Raw genomic sequence first — 19,752 nt, forward strand, 5'->3', positions numbered from 1 at the left:
CTGCTGATTATTCATGTGTGCATGTGTTGAATGCATAAAAGCATCCAGAAAATATTGTAATATGTCTTTTATATAGGTGCTTCTGCATGAATTACAGGGTCCTTATTCAACTGAGACTTGTACACACCAGAGTTCTTTGTTAAAGATGCATGCTCCCTGTACCTTTACAACATCTGCCACTTTAGAGTGATTGCATTCAAGCTTTGGGGACCATCATGGTGTAAAGATAAATTCCAGTGCAGTATAAGCTATCTAATCCATTATAGATCTGCCAGAATTAACAAATACATCATTAAAACTCACCAGCCTAAGTATCTATTTTGTATGTCATTAAACATACACCCCTTTTCATGTATATGTTTGTATACCTGAAGTATATATATAATCATTAGCATCGTTTAGAAAAATAAAGCCAGGAGAAACTGGAATTCTTACTTATAATTTAGATGTCAGTGTTGTAACTCGGCTGTTAGAATTTGAAAAGCATATGTGTAATAAGCATCTCTGAGGGTAAATTGGATACAAATCTTACTGGAGTGTATATTACTAAGTGTAGTGTCTGCTAAGCAGTCCTCTCTGTTAGCTTTTTTTTTTTTTGCTGTTAATTGTTCTTGTTGTCTCCTTGATTGCAGGAGTTTAATCCTGATACAGATTTGATCCTGACCTGATTATTGTTCAGCCTAGGGAAACAGCAGTCCTTTGCTCAAGGAGGGTGGGGAGTTGCTTCTGTTCTTCCCGATTAGGCACATTCTAAATGAAGACAGTCTTACTTTTATCTAGTTTCTCAGCTTGATCTAGTGTAGAAGTTATTTGACATACAACTCCTCTTTTCCCCCCTTAATAACACCCCCCCCCATTTTCCAGAAAGATCTTACTGGTTTGTAGTCATTACCAGAGAATTAAATTAAGGCATTGTTCTCCCCACTTCCCAATTATTAGGAACCTCAGATGTCTTATCAGATAATCCTTGTCTTTTGGCAAGCCTTGCGTCTCCCTGATACCACTATAAAAGCCTGCTTCCTTTTTGAAGAAGTTGAGGTTTAGAGTCTAGGCAATCCCAAAATTAAATTTCTTTAATTCCCACAAGTTAATTTGACTGCATTTCTTCCTAAAAACATGAGATCGTATGTTATCTTTCTAATTAACACATGTATCAGTCAGTTTAATAGGCCCAGAATCTGGAACAAAGTTCCAGGATACAAAAAACCCCTAGAAGCCTGATGTTAAAAATAATAGTTGTTTGTTTATTCAGTGGACATTTTGAACTGGCCCAGTGAATATCTGGACAGTTTTCCAGATTACAGCTTTTCACACCCTGATGCATCTTTGGAAATAGTTGAATTGAGAAGTAACTGTTGTCTGGATCCTTATCAAAGCCTTTAAGGCTGGATCAGTGTGGACAGTTATGAGAAAAGTCAGTTCGTGTACTATATCTTGCCTAATAAAATGCAACATCCTTATTCCCATAACTATAGTGTTCCATGATAGCAGTGTTTTACTAGAATAGTAGAAACGTTGGTCCAATAAGTTTGTGGGAATACAGAATATCTTTGGCAATGTATCTTGGTGTCTGGGGGTCAGACCTTCTGCCACTACACTTTCTTCCAAGGAGACAGAGGCCTCCAGACTGTGTCAAGGAAACCATCCAGGGAGGGCTGCAAAAGCCCAGACTTCCCAGCTCACCACAACACCCAGATACTCCAGGCAGGGCAGGGGCTGGCCAGCAGTCAACCCCCAGGGGCCACCAGCAGAGGCACAAGGCAGGCAGAAGAGCAGCAGAACCCACCACAAGCGGTGGCCCTTTCCTCATCTGTTGTGTGAGCCAAGAAGGATTCTTTGGAAGGGCAGGGCATGAAACTGGCTGCAGTGTCCTCCTTAGGCCAGCAGGGCCAGAGGAGAAGCCTTATAAGGCTTCCAATGGGGGAGGGGAAATGGGATCCCAGGGACCTGCCACTCCCATAGGCCCATCCTTCAGGACAGGAGTGGATGAGGCCAGAGTTGTCCCACCCCCAGTCAGTCCTATAAAAGGTACACCCTTTATTTACTTTATTTACCTAAGAAAAACTAAAATACTGTATGAACCACCAGTGACTATAGGGTCTCTTGGTGCTGAAACTTCACCAATATCTTGTCAGATGATGAAATTCAGTTGCAGAATGCTTCATGAATGTAAAAAGTAGTGATTTGCCTTGTTGAATTCCTGGTTGATGATTGATAAATAAGAAATCATTAATACTGTCAATTCCTTTTTCAGTTCTGCCTATGACAATATCAACAAAGTTCGGGTGGCTATAAAGAAAATCAGCCCTTTCGAACACCAGACTTACTGCCAGAGAACTCTGAGAGAGATCAAAATCTTACTGCGCTTCAAGCATGAAAATATTATTGGAATCAATGACATTATCAGAGCTCCAACAATTGAACAAATGAAAGATGTGTATCCTTCAAAGATATAAGTACTTCTGTTTGCTTGCAGCACTTCGATCTGTGTAGCTTTTTTATCATTTATCTTGATACTATCTGAAACTGCATTAGCATGGAAGTCATTCAAGTTGGGATAGGGCAGTCAATAAGTCGAAGTAGTAGTAGTAGTAGTAGTAGTAATAATAATTTTATAGCAAACTCAGTTTGCTGTTTCTCATTTAACAGTTGGGCTTTTGTTTGCCAGCTGTAACCAGGATTAACTTTTTTATTTATGGTCCAGCTTTCTTGCTGAGATTCATGGTGGATTGCACAATGTACATTAATGCAATCAATAGAATGATCATCTAATAAAAAAAATAATAGGACTAGGAATTACAGAAATTTGAAATGGAGCTGTCATCTAAAAACATTAATCATGACATGTTAAACGATGCAGAACATGGTATTACATCAGTAGAAACACAGTGCATTTTCCTGGTGCAGTTTATTATGATGTAGTCCTATTTCCTCTACAAAAATGCCCACCTGAACAATTTCACATAGATTGTGAAATGCTAACAGTGTGGGAGCCTTTGAAGATCTTTGTAAATGCATTCTTCTCATGTATGCTTCTAGACTCGTAATACACTATGACTAAAATAATCATTCTTGTCAAAATTCCCATACGAGAAAAAAAAATGAAGGGCCGCATCAATTGGAGCAAAAACAGTGATGAAGTGGGAAGAAAACTTTTATTCCCAAATATTAATAACCCCTACGTGTTTTATGTTAAGCTTCCTCAGGGGGATCCGTGGAATATAAACGCAGCAATGTTCCCGCTAAACCACATGTCCTAGCCTGATATGATCATATCACACGGGTGGTTAGAACATGAGTAAAGTCAAATGCAGTCAACAGACTTGGGAGATCCAGTAAACAGTGCAATAGGGTTTGGAGTGCAAAACCTGAAACGGCTGTAACAAACCTGAAACTATGCATTTAAACATGACATGTTAAGCGATGCAGAAATTATGTAGTAGGAGCATGCTTATAGCAACCGACAGAACATAGTAGGATAGTCCACAATCCCTGTCCCTTTACCAAAGCATCTTTCTGAACCATTTCATTACAGTACCAGTGCCATTACCTGTGTAAAAAAAGCTCCCCTGAATAGTTGAAGTTTTGCATAATTTGTGGAGAGTGGAAACCCTCCTAAACTTTGTCAGACAGGCCATTATGTAAGATGAGGGCTATAGCAGAGAGTGCGTGTGTGCAGGCATTTTGCCCATTTGCAGGGTGGCACCTACAAAAGGCCCTGCTCAGATGAGCAGAGCTGTTGTGGCAGAGCATAGGGAGAAGCAGTCCCACAGATGTGTGGGACAGAGGCCATGAAGGGCTTTGTATATGATAGGCAACATCTTGAATTGGGCCCAGTAACTGATGGGCGGTCAACTGAGTGATTGTAAAACGGGAGTAATGTGCATGCTCTGCCCAGCTCCTGACAAGAACTGAGCTGCAGCCTTCTGAACCAACTGGGCTCTCCGACGTAGAACTGGCTTAGAATTTTAATACTTGCAGCAGCCTTAACAATTCTGCTAAAGTCTGGCTACTTGGCAAATTTTAATAGGCCTTATTATATTCAAATCCTGAGCCCTCTGATGAGATAATTATATCGGCTTGGATTCCACCCAAGCTTACTGCAGGCAGCAGGCATTTTTGCCAGCGAGCATAACTCTCTTCTTCTCCTGAAGTTCCTCCTGAAATGCTGCTCCTGGTGGGGAGAAGGGGGAACCTTGGAAGAGCATGAAGGAAAAGTTAAAAGGCTGCTTCAGGAGGGGGGAAATCGGTGAAAATAAATCCTCCACGTACATGGATCTGTTTGGGATTGGGATCCAAAATTCCATTTTGTGGGATTACTTGGTCTTAAATAGGATAGCTAGGGCAACTGATGAAAGGCTTCCTCGTATCTTAATGATACAGCAGTTTTGTATTTTCTGCTTTCCTGTGTGGAAATCGGTTGTAAGCTGTGTGACCTCAATTTCTGGAATAAAATTGTGGCTTGTTTGCCTTAGCTTGATGTACAGATACATTGTGCAAGATCTCATGGAGACGGACCTTTACAAGCTCTTAAAGACTCAACATCTCAGCAACGACCACATCTGTTATTTCCTTTACCAGATCCTGAGAGGATTAAAATATATCCATTCTGCCAATGTGCTGCATCGTGACCTCAAACCTTCCAACTTGCTGCTAAACACCACTTGTGATCTCAAGGTTAGCGAGAACATTTTTGTTAATTCAGCGCCTTTCGTAATCATGGGACCACAATCCCCCCCCCCCCAAATCTAGATACTTAGAGACAGCTATGCTCTGGTGATGTCCAGGCTAGATTTTGTGGGTTCACAAAAGCTTTTCTGTCCATGGAAATGCTCCAGCAGCTCCAAGCTGTTGTAATATATTATACATGGAACTGTCTTGAAAGTGTCCAGGCACTTCAGAATATAGCAGCTGATCTGGATGCCCCTTCCATCTGAGATCAGGCATATGGCAACGGAGGTCTTTTCTGCAGTATCACTCTGTGGTGCCCTCTCATCACTCAGGTGTCAGATGAAGAGTATCTTCCAAAGTTTTTGACTGATTACACTATAATTTGTTAGATTTCTTGCTGCTAGATTTCTTGTTCTATTTTTATATGTTGTACTGGTTTATTTTAAAAAAACATTATGTAAGCTATCTTGAACACTGTACAAAAAGGAAAAATATTTTAAATAAAAAGCTGGCATAGCACAGCGAGGGGGTATTCGCACCTTGTACTGAATTTTGCCGTCTGTAGCAGAGTCTGGTGGCTCAAGCGTTGGCTTGCAAGGCAGTTATTAAAATATTGCAGGTAAAAACCATAAATACACCCCTACCCTCAAGATACCTGCTGTTCATACCCCCTCAAAATCCTTGGCAAACAAGCCTTGCAGCACCTCCTGAAGATATCCAATATGGTAACTCCCCATAGCTCTTCAGGGAGCCTGATTCACACTGCGGGGGTTGTGATAGATAAGGCCCATATTCTTATCAGTGTCAGGCATGGCATCCTGAGTATTTATGCCAAGAAAGGTATTTGGATTGGATTGCATCCTGAGTGGGGGAACAGCCTGCAGGTGTCAGCCTAAAGACCATAATTGGAGAAGACAGTCCTTCAGATAAGTTGGCCCCAGGCTGTAAAGGGCATTAGAGATTATAAACTAGCACCTTAAATTGAACTTGGAAACAAACCGGTAGCCAGTGAAACTTTCAAAATGGACAATGCATGTTCCCATTGGCTAGCCCTGACAGTAATTAGGCTGCTGCTGCTTTCAGGACCAGCTGCAGTTTCTGGGTTGTCTTCAAGGACAGCCCAACATAGACCATGTTACACTGTACCAGCTACAGAGGTGCAGAAGGAGGTAGAACAGCATGGCCAGATTGTGTCTAAAAGGAGAGAGTTGGGGAACTAGATACAGCTGGATAGAAGGTGCTCTTGGTCACTGCGCCAGTCTGCATTTTTAAACAGCGAGGCTGGCCCATGAGTATCCTCAGGCTCTTAACCTGCTCTGCAAAAGCCAACACCACTTTACCCAGAGAAATGGATCCAACTCTCTAGAACATCGGCCTTCCTGATCAGCATTACTTCTGTATTGCTGCTTGTTCTGCATTAGCCATTTCACCACCTTACCACCTTTGTTACCTTTTGCTTAGTTCATTCTTTAAAAAACAACAACCAACCTCAGGTTTTTTAAAGCATAGCCGTAGCGTACTGAACATTATTCTTTTTCCTTCAAGAGTAATTTTTCAGAGGGCTCCAAAGTATTTTCTGTAGTTTTATGCATATATACACGAAAGTTTAAATGTTTTTAGAAGTTCCACTGAATTCCTTAATAACATGCTACACTGTTTATACAATTTCTGCATTAACACAGATTAAAATTGTGTGGATAAACCTATCTGATAATCTATGTATACCCTGTTCCTGGTGTTTTTCCACACCATTTTCAAGGCTGCCCCTTCATTTCAGGAATCTGAACTGTTCCCAGGCTTACCTGAAGGGATCCTCTGTGCAGCTGCACAGCTGTAGAGAAAAACTTGGAAATACTTTGTCTGTCTGCACGCTAAGCAATACATTATAGCTTCTGTTGTGTTTTTAAAATTATGCTGGTATACCCATTCTACAGGTTTTCTTTGCCTAGCATGTAAGGAGAGGCAAGGACTTAATTTAAAGGGATGAGGAATCCAGATTGTCAGGAGCGTGAAAGAAAGTCCAGAATTGATTGAAAATGAGGCAGATGCAGGAGGCCTGGGGGGGGGGGAGAATGGAGGGTTAAGGTTCCAAAGAGTGGTGGCCATGGAATGTGGAAGAACGCTCCATTTGCTGCTTTAGGTTAAACTACTGAGAAACAAGAAAAAGGGCTGCAGGGTTTTGAAGAGGAGAAAGCGATTGGCTGTGGTTGATGCTAATAGCCCAGAGTGTGGGGCACTGGATAGTTAGGGGGCAAGGGTTTACTGTGGTGCAGGCAGTGTTGTCTGGCAAGCTCCCCACACACACACACACACACACACATCAGGTACTTTGTACATGAATGGATGACTTGTTTGCTCTTTTTTTAAAAGCATTTTTGTGTGCTGTGATGTTTTTCCTGTTTCCTTAATATGCATAGTGAGACCTGTAAATGCTCATACGTGTAAATGCGGAAAGCTGTCTGCAAAACAGACTGTACATTTGCTTTCTATGTTATAAAGCTTATATTACATCATGTGAAACTGCAAAGATCATGGTAAGCCGTATAAGTGTTTACTATAATGCCTTTGTTCTGTTATTAGATCTGTGATTTTGGATTGGCTCGTGTAGCAGATCCAGATCACGACCATACTGGCTTCTTGACAGAATATGTAGCCACACGTTGGTACAGAGCTCCTGAGATCATGTTGAATTCTAAGGTGAGCAGCAAGCTGTGTGCTGGGAAAGGTGAAATATGTGTTTGTGCCATTCCTGTGCTGTGTACTGCAGTAGAATATCCTCACATATCAGGTAAAGCATTGTTGTGTGAAGCCGTTGACTCTTGTTTTGGGAATCCAGGTATCCTGTAGCCACTGGCAGCTAAAAATATGTGCCTTGTTTTTGTTCCATATATGCTGTCTGTACAGCCTAATCTGTGCTTCCTATAAATCCTTAAATCATTCCTGCATTCACATACCACAAAAAACTCTGTTCATAATACGCATGAACCTTGTTAGTAGTTGTTCTGCTGTTCCTCTGTTCTGCTGTACCCTCTGTTCTGCTGTGCCTAGTGCATGGAAGACTTTCTGACAGAATTTCTGCCTGCAGAAGTATTCGCTCTGTTTCCTGTTTGTCTCATATCTGAATCTGGGTGCCTGGACAAACTGCGAATTTTTTCTCCTTGCAAATGGGGATTCGCAAAATAATTCAACTGTAATTTAGAATTCTGGTTTGTGGGGGGACATAGGTGCTCGGGTGCCAGGATGAGCTACTTCACTTTATGGGCAGTGGGTTTATGGAATTCACTGCCATGAAGTGCAGTGATGGCTACCGACTTACTTGGATGTTGGACCAAGAGGACATGTCTATCATTGGCTATTGGCCATGATAGTTAGATGGGACCTCCAGGTTCATAGGTAGAATGCCTGTGATTGTCAGATACAGGGGAGCAATCTGTAGGTGAGGGCTATTACCTGTAGGCTTGTCTGTGGCCTCTGATTAGCCACAGTTGGAAACAGGATACTCTAGCGTGGACCATGGTATCATAGATGGTGGGGTCAGATCCAGCCAGTTTTGTCACTTTGTCTCAGCCAGTTCCATCCTGACAGCCCCTGTCCCATGTGACTTGGGTATATGTGGGTTCAGGGGGCGGGGTCAGTTCTTCAAAACTTACTGCCAGCTCTGCTTTTTTTTATCAGTGTGGTAGAAAGTAAGGAATTATAGCAACCCTGACTTTTTAAATCCAGCAGTGCCATCTTAAACAGAATTGTATCCTTTGAAATCCATTGGTTAAACTGTTTAGGATGGCACTGTTAATCTCTAAATGAGAGTATTTATATGGGATCGTGGGACGCAAGAACTGACTGGATTGGCAAAGCAAACTAAAGTATAAGACAGGTGGGATCACAGACACTCTGAAGCTTTAGCAGTGGGTCCCCACATACACATTGAATACTTTGGCAATTGGTATATTAAACTGTAGAATGTTTAACAGTACAGAAAGTGATACCAGGAAGTTTTTTTTTTTCTTCCTGCCGTTTAGGGTTACACCAAATCTATTGACATCTGGTCTGTAGGCTGTATTTTGGCAGAGATGCTGTCAAACAGACCCATCTTTCCAGGAAAGCACTACCTTGATCAGCTGAACCATATCCTTGGTAATGTTTTTATATATTAAGTATATGATTGCCTTGATCTATAACCTGCTAGTCTGATCACCCTGTATTTTTTATTTTAAAACTTATGTGATATTTCTCCTGCTTTGTATGTAACACTGTTGCTTTTATAAACAAGGTTGCAGACCCCTGGAAGCTTCTGGTGTGAGCTGCATTGTCATAAATGGGAAACAAGGAAAACAAAAATAAAGAAATATGTTCTTTACTCAAAAGGCTTAAGGCACACACACACCCCTCAAATAGGTTACTAGATTTATTTAGGAATAGGAGCGCTTTTCAGTAATTTACCGGTAGTCCTAAATTGTGATTTTAAATTTATGCGTTCTATTTTTTTGATTCTATCTATATTGTAAATTGCCTTGAGTTCCATAAGGTAGAAGGGAGACTAATACATGTTTTAAATAAATAATTTTTCATTTTATGGAAACAATTGTTACAATGCATAATCTAGCCAAAGGTAACACTTCATAGTGATTTCCCTGGGGGAGAGTTTTGCCAGACTACGGGTACTCAGTCATGGTATCTTTAAATCCTGTTCATTGTACACGCTTACTCAGACACACCCCACTGAATTAAAAGGAATTTACTCTCAAGTAAAGGGGCATTGCCCTGACCTGGATGGCCCATGGTAGCCCAATTTCATCAGATCTCAGAAGCTAAGCAGGGTCAGCCCTGGTTAGTATTTGGATGGGAGGCCACCAAGGAAGTCCAGGGACACTACAGAGAGGCAGGTAATGGCCAACCACCTCTGAACGTCTCTTGTCTTGAAAACCCTATGGGGTCGCCATAAGTCAGCTGCAACTTGACGGCACTTTCCGCCATGGGATGTGCATAGGGTTACATCCTTACGGTGATTTCTCATTTGCAGAGCATGACAGGTCCATAGAAGATGGGTATTTTTAATGAAATTAAATCCAGATCTCTAGCATCCTTAGAGAAAGGAGCCCCATACCCAGAATGGACCTTCCTTGGGCCATCTTGATTTGGCACACCTTCTGTTGCCATGGGATCCAAACATCACTCCATTAACAGGATTTTTTAAAAAAGATACAGGGTTGGATACAGACTAAATTGGCAATTTCCACCAATTCCCCCTTCCTATTGCAGGACCCCCCATGTCATTCCTCAGGACCACCTGTCCCTCAGGAGCAGCATTTCTTAGAGACCTGTGACTGCAGTGGGAGGGGGAAGGCAGGAAAGTTCCTTTCTGCCATCATAAAACTTAGTGTGGATCCAATTCATTCCTGTCCCTTGTTACATAATGGGATGGACAAAGATCTAATCCATTAGTTAAAATAAACAAGAGAAAAGGCACCAGTTTTCATCTGGTATTAGGCTGCAGGGTAGGGTTTCTAGCCTCCAGGGGGGGCAGCGGCAGGGGGCTGGAGATCTACCAGAGTTAAAACAAATCTCCAGACTACACAGATCAGTTCCACTAGAGAAAATGACTGCTTTGGAGGATGGACTTTAAGGGGTTATACCCAGCTGAAAAACCTGCCCTCTCCAGGCTCCTCCTTCAAGATGTCCAAGAATTCCCCTACTCGGAGTTGGCAACGCTACTACAGGATCTTGGATGTCTCATCAACAGCTCCTATGGAATTGCTTTGTCCCTCTCCCCCATCTAGTTGAGCAGTAGCAACTCATCTGCATTTGGCACTGCATAGAAAATGAAGACCCGGCTAGAAAAAGTTTATTTTGCTCTGCAACAGACCTGTGTTTCTTTCTGAAAGATGTTATTTCTTCTAGAAGGCAAAGCTTTAATTTGCAAAACAATACAAACATGTGCAAACCCCAGTGCTGGTTTCTATAGAGAGCAGCCCCAACTCAAACACAATAAACAGGCTCTCAAGAAGAAAATTTGTCTCGTTTTGCACCTCCTTCATGATTGTCTGCAAACGAAACAAGTCTCTCTCCTGCAAAATCATGCACCCTTTGTGTTTCTCAGCCCTGTGAAAATCTAATTTGTGTCATGTTCAGTTACCAATTCAATAAGAGTCCCCGGACTCTCCTGCATATTGTTTATATTGTGCATAACAGCATAGCTAGACTCATTAGAGCTAACCTTATTCTTTGGCTGCACAGCTCCTGTGCTGTTGGCTAGAAGGCGAGCAGTTTTTCTGCAAAAGTGCTCAGGAGCTCCTTCACCCAGCCCCAGTTTTTAAGCTGCATGAGTGAGAGAGCAGCATGTCTAAAGGCAATTGTCATTTTTAGGACTGGGTTAAAGTGGCCGGCTTGCACTTGTGCTTGAGCTGTTGGCTGCTTTTTCTTGTCACAACTATTTTACAGTAAAATAATAAAGTTTGGGTCCAGTTGCACCTTTAAGATGAACATTTTTTTTTCCTGAGTATAAGTTTTCATTCACCACTGGACTCAAACTTTGTTCTGTTGATTCAGACCAATGTGGCTACCCAGCTGGATCTACAGTAAAAGAATGTACAACATAATGTTACAGGGGAAACAGTGAAATCCTTTTCAAAGATAGTTCAGCTTATCTTGTCTTCAGGCCAAAAGTATGTAATTTAGATAAATTTTCAGCTCCTGATTTTGCAACATTAGGGCAAAATAGAGGACTGGAAAGGACAATTTCTTTTTCAGTGAGGGGCAGCAGAGGGTGGATTGAAAGCTGTTACTGCCTAGTGCAAAATGTGCATGGATGGATTTAGGCTTTGCTGAAATGGTTGACAAGTTCCGTCTAAGCTCAGTTCTATCTAATGATGCTAAACTTGAGCAGCTTCTTAACAAATCTGCATTGTTTCCATGGTAATCTTCTTTCCCCCCTGCATTTTTAGGAATACTTGGATCTCCTTCCCAAGAAGACTTGAATTGTATAATCAATTTGAAAGCCAGAAATTATTTGCTTTCTTTACCATACAAAAACAAGGTGCCATGGAACAGGCTGTTTCCCAATGCTGACCCCAAAGGTAACTCATAGGATACAAATGTGAAGAAGTGTAGTGGTTAATCTGTCTTGAGCCATACACACGCCCTCCATTAAGTACACTCATTGTAGAGCGCAGCTTTATAGACTGTAAATAAACATGGCCTAACCTTGAATTCATTGACTGTTCTTGGTAAGCCCAAAGATCTGTCACATCCAACTCGTTGTTGCCAATTCATTTTTTTAAGGCTGAGTTCAGTAGGTTTACTATGATTACACAGCATTTACTCAGCTGTTAGTCACCAAGGGACCAAATCCATGTAATACTTTTTTCATTAGGACCAGAGGTCATTTCGGGGGGGAACACGGGGGAACGCAGTTCCCCCGGGTGAGGTGCAGGGGGGCGGGGCACATGACAAAGCCCCGCCCCCTGCTTCCGGCCACTCCGCTTCCAGCCCTCATTCAGCCAGGAGGAGGCAGGAGAAGAGGGAGGGTAAGTTGCTTCCTCCCCGCCTCTCCCCACCCCTGCCTGCCTGGGGCCAGGGAGGGCCTTGGCGGGGCTTCCTCGCACTCCTGCTGGCCTTGCAGGTCCACCGCCGGGCCCCTGATGTCAGGGGGTGTGGCATATGCTAATGAGTTATGCTAATGAGTTCCCCTAGCTCTTTTTCTACGAAATGACCCCTGATTAGGACCAACCAAAATGATACTCAAATATTTGGTCATCTCTAATAAAAAGGTTTCAGATGGATTTGGTTTCTTGTTGTGGATTTTGCATGGTCCAGTACAGCTATTTGCAGTTTTTTTTAAAAAAATCACCATGATGCCGGTTTTCACACATTGTGGTTGAAGTGTGAATTGTGAGAATTGTTGTAGGATCATTGAATTTGGCAGTCCTATCATGTACACCATAATTCCATTTCCACATTTAGTCGTGTGTTTCTGCCAGGTCAGCATTCTGCCTCCTGGCATTCATGTATAAATGGTATGTTGAAACTGAGGTAGATATCTTCTATCATGCATTGGAATAACTTGTTTCAGAAACACTATGTGTAACATGGTGTGAAGAGAATAGCACTACTGAGACGACTGCCACAAAACACTGATTTCAAAACTGTCTTCTCTCTAGCTCTTGATTTGTTGGATAAAATGTTAACCTTCAACCCTCATAAGAGAATTGAAGTAGAAGAAGCTTTGGCTCATCCATATCTAGAGCAATATTATGACCCAAGCGATGAGGTAAGAGGACCTTTGCTCAGCAGAAGTTGCTGCATTTGATCCAAACTTCTTTGGATGGATTGAAATGTACTATTGGGGGTCTTAAGTATAGATGTGGCTACTTCAGTGACTCAGACCATATTGGAATATTGATTGAGTTTGTTTCCTTTATACCCTGCCTTGCTCCTCAGGGGGGGCTTATATAATTCTCCTGTCCTTCATTTTAACCTCACAATAGCCCCATAAGGTAGTTTAGGCTGAGTGTGACTGACCTATGGTCATCCAGGAAAGCTTCCATGGCAAGAGTGGAGATTCAAACCTGGGTCTCCCAGTTCTTGGTGTCATACTCTAATCAGTACACCGCACTGGCTCTGGAATAGAATATTGCATGAAAGATATGGCTTCTAAAAATGTTAAAAGCTTTAACAGTATGTATTATATCTGTTTTAGGAACTACTTCAGTGTTTGGCTGTTTCTCCTCTATTCAGAGTAGGCTTCTATGGTGTACTCCTGAAATATTGACTAAAATAGTCTGAAATGCAGAATCTTCATGTCTGTCTAAATGGCTGGCAGCAATTTCATGTATTAAAACTAAATTTGTTTGTTCGTTTTTAAAGCCTGTAGCTGAAGCACCCTTCAAGTTTGACATGGAGTTGGATGATTTGCCGAAGGAAAAACTGAAAGAACTAATTTTTGAGGAGACTGCCCGATTCCAGCCAGGATACAGATCTTAAGTTGCAGTTGGTACATAAAATCATAAAATCTTAACTAAAAAATTCAGAATATATGATGACATTTCTTCTCAGACCAATACGTTGATAAGCGTTGAAATATTATTCTTTATCTTTAATTACTGTGGCTTTATAATCAGCTCGAGCATGTTGCTTGTTGGAACAACAAAACCAGTAGCACCACATGAGTATTCAGAGGGTATTCAGAAAGTGCTTTAACAATAACTTGTGTAAATTATTTATGATAAGCAAACACTTTCATCTCTTTAGTGAAATATGAAATAACCTAAGTATCTGATAACTTTAGGAGGGTTCCTAAAACACTTCCAAACTATTTTCCATTAGCACACTGAGGATTCTGCTCTGCAGCAGAAGCGATCTTATACTGAAATAGCTCAAACATCTGCAGCCAAGTATATACTATGGATGTTCCGAGAAGTGCCATTTTGGCCTAGAAAACAGTGTTTTTTTCTTGTCAGACATAAAGTACTGCTGAGCAGAATATGGAACATTTAAAAAGTCTCTTAAAATATGTTTTAATCAGATTTTTTTTGTTTCAATCACACCTATAGGGGCACCATTTTCTGCTTAAGTACAGACTGCTGCACAAAGTCCCAATGGTGCAATACGCCATTGAATAAGCATTTAATATTTTGCCATAATACACAGATCTTGAAGTCTGCAGATGTGCTTTAGGGCAATATTATCAAGGCTATGTATGCTTGGCAATAAAGCAGCCCCAAGATACTACACCAGGAAAAGCTGAATTTGGAGATGTTAAAGTAAAACAAATGTGGTGCTTACTTTGCATAATTTATTCTGTCTCTGGCAGTCACCAGAAGGAGCAAGAAACTATCCAAGTCACTCCCGATTTCTTCATTTGGCACTCTAACCCCTAAAGCTCCTCCCCATGCCTCTAGATTCTGACTTTCAGGCTTTTTTCACAGTCATAAAGTCTTTTTAAAATAATGAAATATTTCATAATACAGTGAAAGTTCATATTTACCAAATGCTGAATTCTGTACCCACTATTTAATTCTGCAGCTGTATAGAATTGCAGAATGCAGAGTGTTCCTGCTTGGGTGTTAATCTGTTGGATATTGTAACTCTGCATGCAAGAGGATCCACCCTCTCATCAGTTAGAGGCTGAGCCTCTTTGGCTGTTGCTTGCCTTCCATGTTTCATCTTATATGGAACCTCTCTTTTCTATGTCTTACATGGGCTTCCATTAAAAAAAGAAATCCCTTGATACAGATATTTATCTGTAAACTAGACTTTAATCTGTGCTTAAAAGACAGCTGACCAGAGTTGCGCTTGGAAAGGAACATATGTAGGGATGTGGAGGAGACAGTGGTTAATCCTGTTTGATCTTCAGTCAGATTCATCTCTCGTTCGGATTTTCCATTTTAAGAATCCAAGCTGTGGCCTGTCTTTTTAAAAGGGTCATGTGCCTTCTGGGTAGAGCATAATTTAAATAATCATTTACTATAATTGCGTATCTTTGTAGGATACTAAAGCCAGCACTGTTGTTGTAGAAATTAGTATAAGGAAGAAGCCAGGATTTGAAGATATTTCCTAAAATTTTGGTGAGGTTGTTGCTGTTGAAGTGCTGTAATATGATTATTGTTTTGATCTTGGGTATATAATTTAGGCTAAAATCCCGAACAACTGGCTGTATATCCATATAAGCATGCATATGATGCTGTTTATTAGTGAATGTGTGTTGGTTCCTTGATTAAAACATGCTTGTTCTCTTCCTCCTTTTCTTGCAGGATAAAGGCATTAAAGGGCTGGGCATACTGCACACAGGTGTTCTCTTCCTGGTTCCTTATCTCTGGCCATGTCGTGTGGTCTCTCTCAGTTTATCCACTAACTACTTCAAGCCATTCAAGAGGGCAGTTTCTGGTAGTCCTGGCTTCTATGCTTTCAACAGATTCTTTATTTATGCCTGAGAAATACTCCTATGTGTAATGTCCTTATTGGCATTTCGCAGTACTGTCCTTTCACATACATCTACTGTTGATACGTTCTATCTGCTTCCTTTCTGATTTGAAAGATGCAGCGTTTCGTTTCTGGTTTTCACCAAGAAGATCAGTAAAAAGATTTGCACCATGAAACAATTTTTCCCTTGGTTTTGTTAGTGGCATTTTAAGGAAAAGCTATGATTTAAGGCACTTTAAGTCAGTGGCATCCCCACTCTTTTGCACTTGCGTAAGCAGTAGAGGTTTACTTTAATAATACAGGCAAGCAGAGTGACAGCATAGTCCATATTAATGTTTATGTGCTTGTTCTGGTTTCTTGTACTGTACCTAGCAATTAATGCAGGGCATTTTACTCCAGACATCTACAAAACTTGCTTTTTTAACCAAGCAATGGAGGGGGAAAAACAAACCCCTCCCTTTTAGAGATTCTAGGTACTTGAGCAATGTTAAAGGAATGGTACTTCTAGAGTTCCTGCTGTCTCATATTTACAGACGCGTGACGAGAGAATGATTTAGAACAAAGTTGCACACTTGCCGTTTTCCTTTGTGGAAAGCATCTGTGATGTATATCGGTAGATGGGTTCCCATGTGATTTTTATTGTAATCTCAGTATACGATTGGGTACCAATAAAATATTTCAGGAGTCCTTTTTTAATATAGCTTTTGAATTTTATGTGGTATATCCTCTGATAAAGGAACACTGCATCTTTAAATGAGAAAGTTAGGATTTACCTTTGATCTCACAACATGTCGACATCTCACCTTTATTTCTCATAACTTGCCCTTGTCACAAACTCAGTGGATTTGACAGCCTGTCACATGAACTGCTGCTCTGTCAGATACTTATTCCAGCATTATTTATAATGCTGTGTTAGGGCCGCAAAACAAAGCTATCGCTCAGTCATGTTTCATCTATACCCTTTTTTCAATGACAGCTCTTCAAGTATTTGTTTCTGAAATTGTATGCTGTGGAGTTGACTAGATGTTATGTTCCAGTGCAGTGCCTCCTTTCCCCACTGCTCTGTGGTGAGAAATTTGCCTTGTTTAAGATAATTACTGTGCCCTCGCATGACTGTTAAAAGCTTTCTGTGCAAAGATGACTGTCTTAAGTGCCACATGCCTACAATTGAAAAAAAAAAAGTTACCTCCGAGTTGTGTTAAACGAAATAGGGGAAAAAAACTAGTCGTTTCTCTGCTCTGTTTTATTTTGGCAGTGGTAAAGAATGGATTGTATAAAGACTGCTTACTATTATGAACAAAATCATACTTGTAATTAATAAATCATCTTGTATCTTTATGTTAAGATTTCAGATAGCTTGATTTGCTTTTGATAAAGTGTTTAGATGGAATTGTGGCTTGTTTGGCTACTGTAGTATTTAAGGATGCTTGCAGGTGTATAGCACTCGTTCTGTTTTTAGTATATTTTAAAAACCTAGATTCTTGGCATGTTTACTCAGTATTAAGTCCCACTCAGATCAATAGGACTTACTTGCGAGGAACTGTATATATAGGATTGTGTGTTCCAGTTACCAATCTGGCTAAAGTTAATTAAGTTCCATAGAAAGCAACAGGACTTAAGTTAATCATGACAAACTTGGTTCTGTTGGTTTCAGTGAGATTTAGTCAGGTGAAACTTCAACTAGATTGAGGCTCTGGTGCAAAAGAGTGCTTACAGGACTCAGAATTTTAAGTTTTCCTTAATGTATATTTAAAATACTAGCCAGCTGAAGCTAATGTTAATGTGTGTGTCTTCAAAGGGCATTTTCTATGAACTCCTATGATCCAGACGCCTACTGTGTTAACCACATGTTCAGATTATTGTAGGGACAATCCTGGGCAGATGTCACAATCTCTGTGTTCCCACGCTTGACTGCTCATACTGGGTGTGAAAACTTTTTTCTTTGTCTTTCTGCACATCATACCTTACCAAAACACTGTCCCTCGTTGAGTTGAAAGCCCCAGTTGTCTACCCGCATGATCATTACAAGTTTAACATGGTGAGCTTTGAAAGATGACTGTTAATGAAAACTCTAGTGGTAGTAGAACTCTGATCTTATTATGGAATGGTTTTGCCACCTTTTTTGTTTGTTTTGAGTCCCTGTGTTGGTTTTGAGTTTTGTTTTTTTAAATTGTATTATAAACTACCTTATTAACTTTCCATCCCCACACAAAAAGCCATGGGCACGATGGGCTAATATCTGGTGCTTTGAAGCATTCTTTCTGTCTGTTGCAGCAGGTAGGCGTGAAACCACTAATTGCCATCATTGGATGCTGCTGTGCTTTGATCTCTAGTGGGATTTTTGGCAGAATGGGAAGTCTTTTAAAAGACTGTGCTTACAATGGTGTGCTTTTTGCATACACACTTCTAGTACCTATGCTGTTCCTATGTACCATTTCTGGAACTTCCTACAAAAAACGATGGCTACTCTGAGGTCACGTTAGTAATGCGGTTAAGAGTTCAGAGATCTTCGGTTTAAGGACTGCATCTGTCGTGGTTGATGTGAGCTGAATGGAGAAGTGGATATTGCCTGTTCCACTGTGTGAATTCCTTGAATTCTTATTCACTTTGGAGACTATGCATATTGAACAGGCAATATACTAAATTAACGCTGTCAGCCTGTGGATATTCTCCATTCCACTTGTACTAGTTATGACACATTCTGTCTGTCAAACATTCCAGCCTTAAGTTAACAGGTACCTTGCAGTGCATATGGGTGCATTGTGATGACGTTCTGTAGCCTGGCTGTGATTGAACTCTGCTTTAAGGCCTAAACTTTCCTAAAGCCATATGTTTGTGTGCCATTCATGGGGAGCCTGGTAATGCATGCTGTGCTTTCAAGAGACAACTGCATTAACAGAGGTTATACTTGATCATTGCAAAAGGACTTTTGATGGTGTTAATGGAAGACAACCTGTTTCCACTGTAAAAATGTTGAGTGTGAAGCTGCCTTATAACAAGTCGGGCCGTTGACCTACCTAGCCCAGCACTCTTGATCCTGACTGGCAGTTGCTTTCAAAAGTCTCTGGCAGAGGTTTCTCTCAGCTCTGCTAAGATAAGTTTTTGACTGGATATGCCAGGGATGGAACTTGGGACCTTCTGGCATGCCAGCCTAAAGCTCTGCTGCTGAGCTATGGCCCTGCCCACGCTATGATCTGTTCATAACTTGCCTGAAAGATGTTAGCTGACAGAATGTAGTGGGGATTTAGTAACTTTTATGAATAAACTGGTTTCTGTACATCTTTATTACACAGCCTGTTGCTTTAGTGTAACAATTTTAAAAACAGCTCAGATATCGCATTCATAGCCTATGATTTTATTCCCTTGCATAGTACTTCTATATTTATAAAAGCAATGTTTTGAAGCAATCCCGAGTTTAAGGGAAAGTATTTTTGTAAGTGTAGTGATTCAAGTCCAAGAAATTCTTTAACATAAGTTTGAAATACATTCATGCTTTAAAAAAACAGCAACACTGAAATACAATGCTAAAGAAATGAAAAGTGCACATTAGTAAAGTACATTCTAGTCATCTGTTTTGTAGCATGCGCTGTAACCAGGACTGAAATGGAATATTGGAATATGGCGATAGCGCTAACCTGGTGAGCCCAGAACAAACTTCTCCAAGGCTGCAGCAGGCTTACTTGGCTATTGTTGCCTTTTCTTGTGGTGTTTCAGTGTCGAGCGAGCACTCCTAAGGAAGTACTTTTGCTTTGTATTTGCTTTGTACTGTCGGTGCCTTAGTCACGTACCCCAGACATCCCACATAGCTAAATTTTAGTTCGTGTTTAAGTTAAAAACTAAAGCAGAATTTTATAAAAGTTTTCTGTATGTTACATTATAACTAAACATTTATATTGTGTGACAGATTTGTGATTTGGTTAATATAATATGTATAGAATTATTGTAAAGTAGAAAAAGTTTATATTTTGTCTTAATTCTGTTGATGTAAACATATATAATTTTTTTAAAAGATCAGTTAATTAAAGTCTTGTTAGTATATGCCACCAGATTCTTGTAAAAACAAATGTGACAAAATCATTAAATTGTGATCTTGTATTACCAAAAGAGTATAGTGCTGTGCATATGTAGAATGCTCAGAGGTTTTCGGGGGGGGGGGAGGAAATA

The 19,752-nt window shown here is 40.6% G+C and overlaps 1 protein-coding gene across 1 annotated transcript; it reads left to right on the top strand.

Moving 5' to 3' along the window:
• Positions 1-2,367: 2,367 nt before the first annotated feature.
• MAPK1 (mitogen-activated protein kinase 1) lies at positions 2,368-19,478 on the top strand. Its single transcript, XM_015416909.1, has 8 exons — positions 2,368-2,437; positions 4,488-4,677; positions 7,252-7,368; positions 8,691-8,805; positions 11,613-11,744; positions 12,828-12,937; positions 13,534-13,660; positions 15,420-19,478. Exons 1-7 carry the CDS (start codon positions 2,427-2,429, stop codon positions 13,648-13,650), a joined length of 792 nt encoding a protein of 263 aa, XP_015272395.1. The 5' UTR covers positions 2,368-2,426; the 3' UTR covers positions 13,651-13,660; positions 15,420-19,478.
• The last annotated feature ends 274 nt before the right edge of the window (positions 19,479-19,752 follow it).

The sequence above is a fragment of the Gekko japonicus genome, unplaced genomic scaffold (assembly GCF_001447785.1).
Source record: "Gekko japonicus isolate JY-2015 unplaced genomic scaffold, Gekko_japonicus_V1.1 scaffold316, whole genome shotgun sequence".
NCBI classification, from domain to species: domain Eukaryota; kingdom Metazoa; phylum Chordata; class Lepidosauria; order Squamata; family Gekkonidae; genus Gekko; species Gekko japonicus.

What these genes read in the sequence shown, in the direction of transcription:
- MAPK1 (XM_015416909.1), top strand. An exon ending in AGATCATGTTGAATTCTAAG is followed by an intron (nt 7,369 to 8,690) that starts GTGAGCAGCAAG and finishes CCTGCCGTTTAG; the next exon opens with GGTTACACCAAATCTATTGA. An exon ending in ATTATGACCCAAGCGATGAG is followed by an intron (nt 12,938 to 13,533) that starts GTAAGAGGACCT and finishes TCGTTTTTAAAG; the next exon opens with CCTGTAGCTGAAGCACCCTT.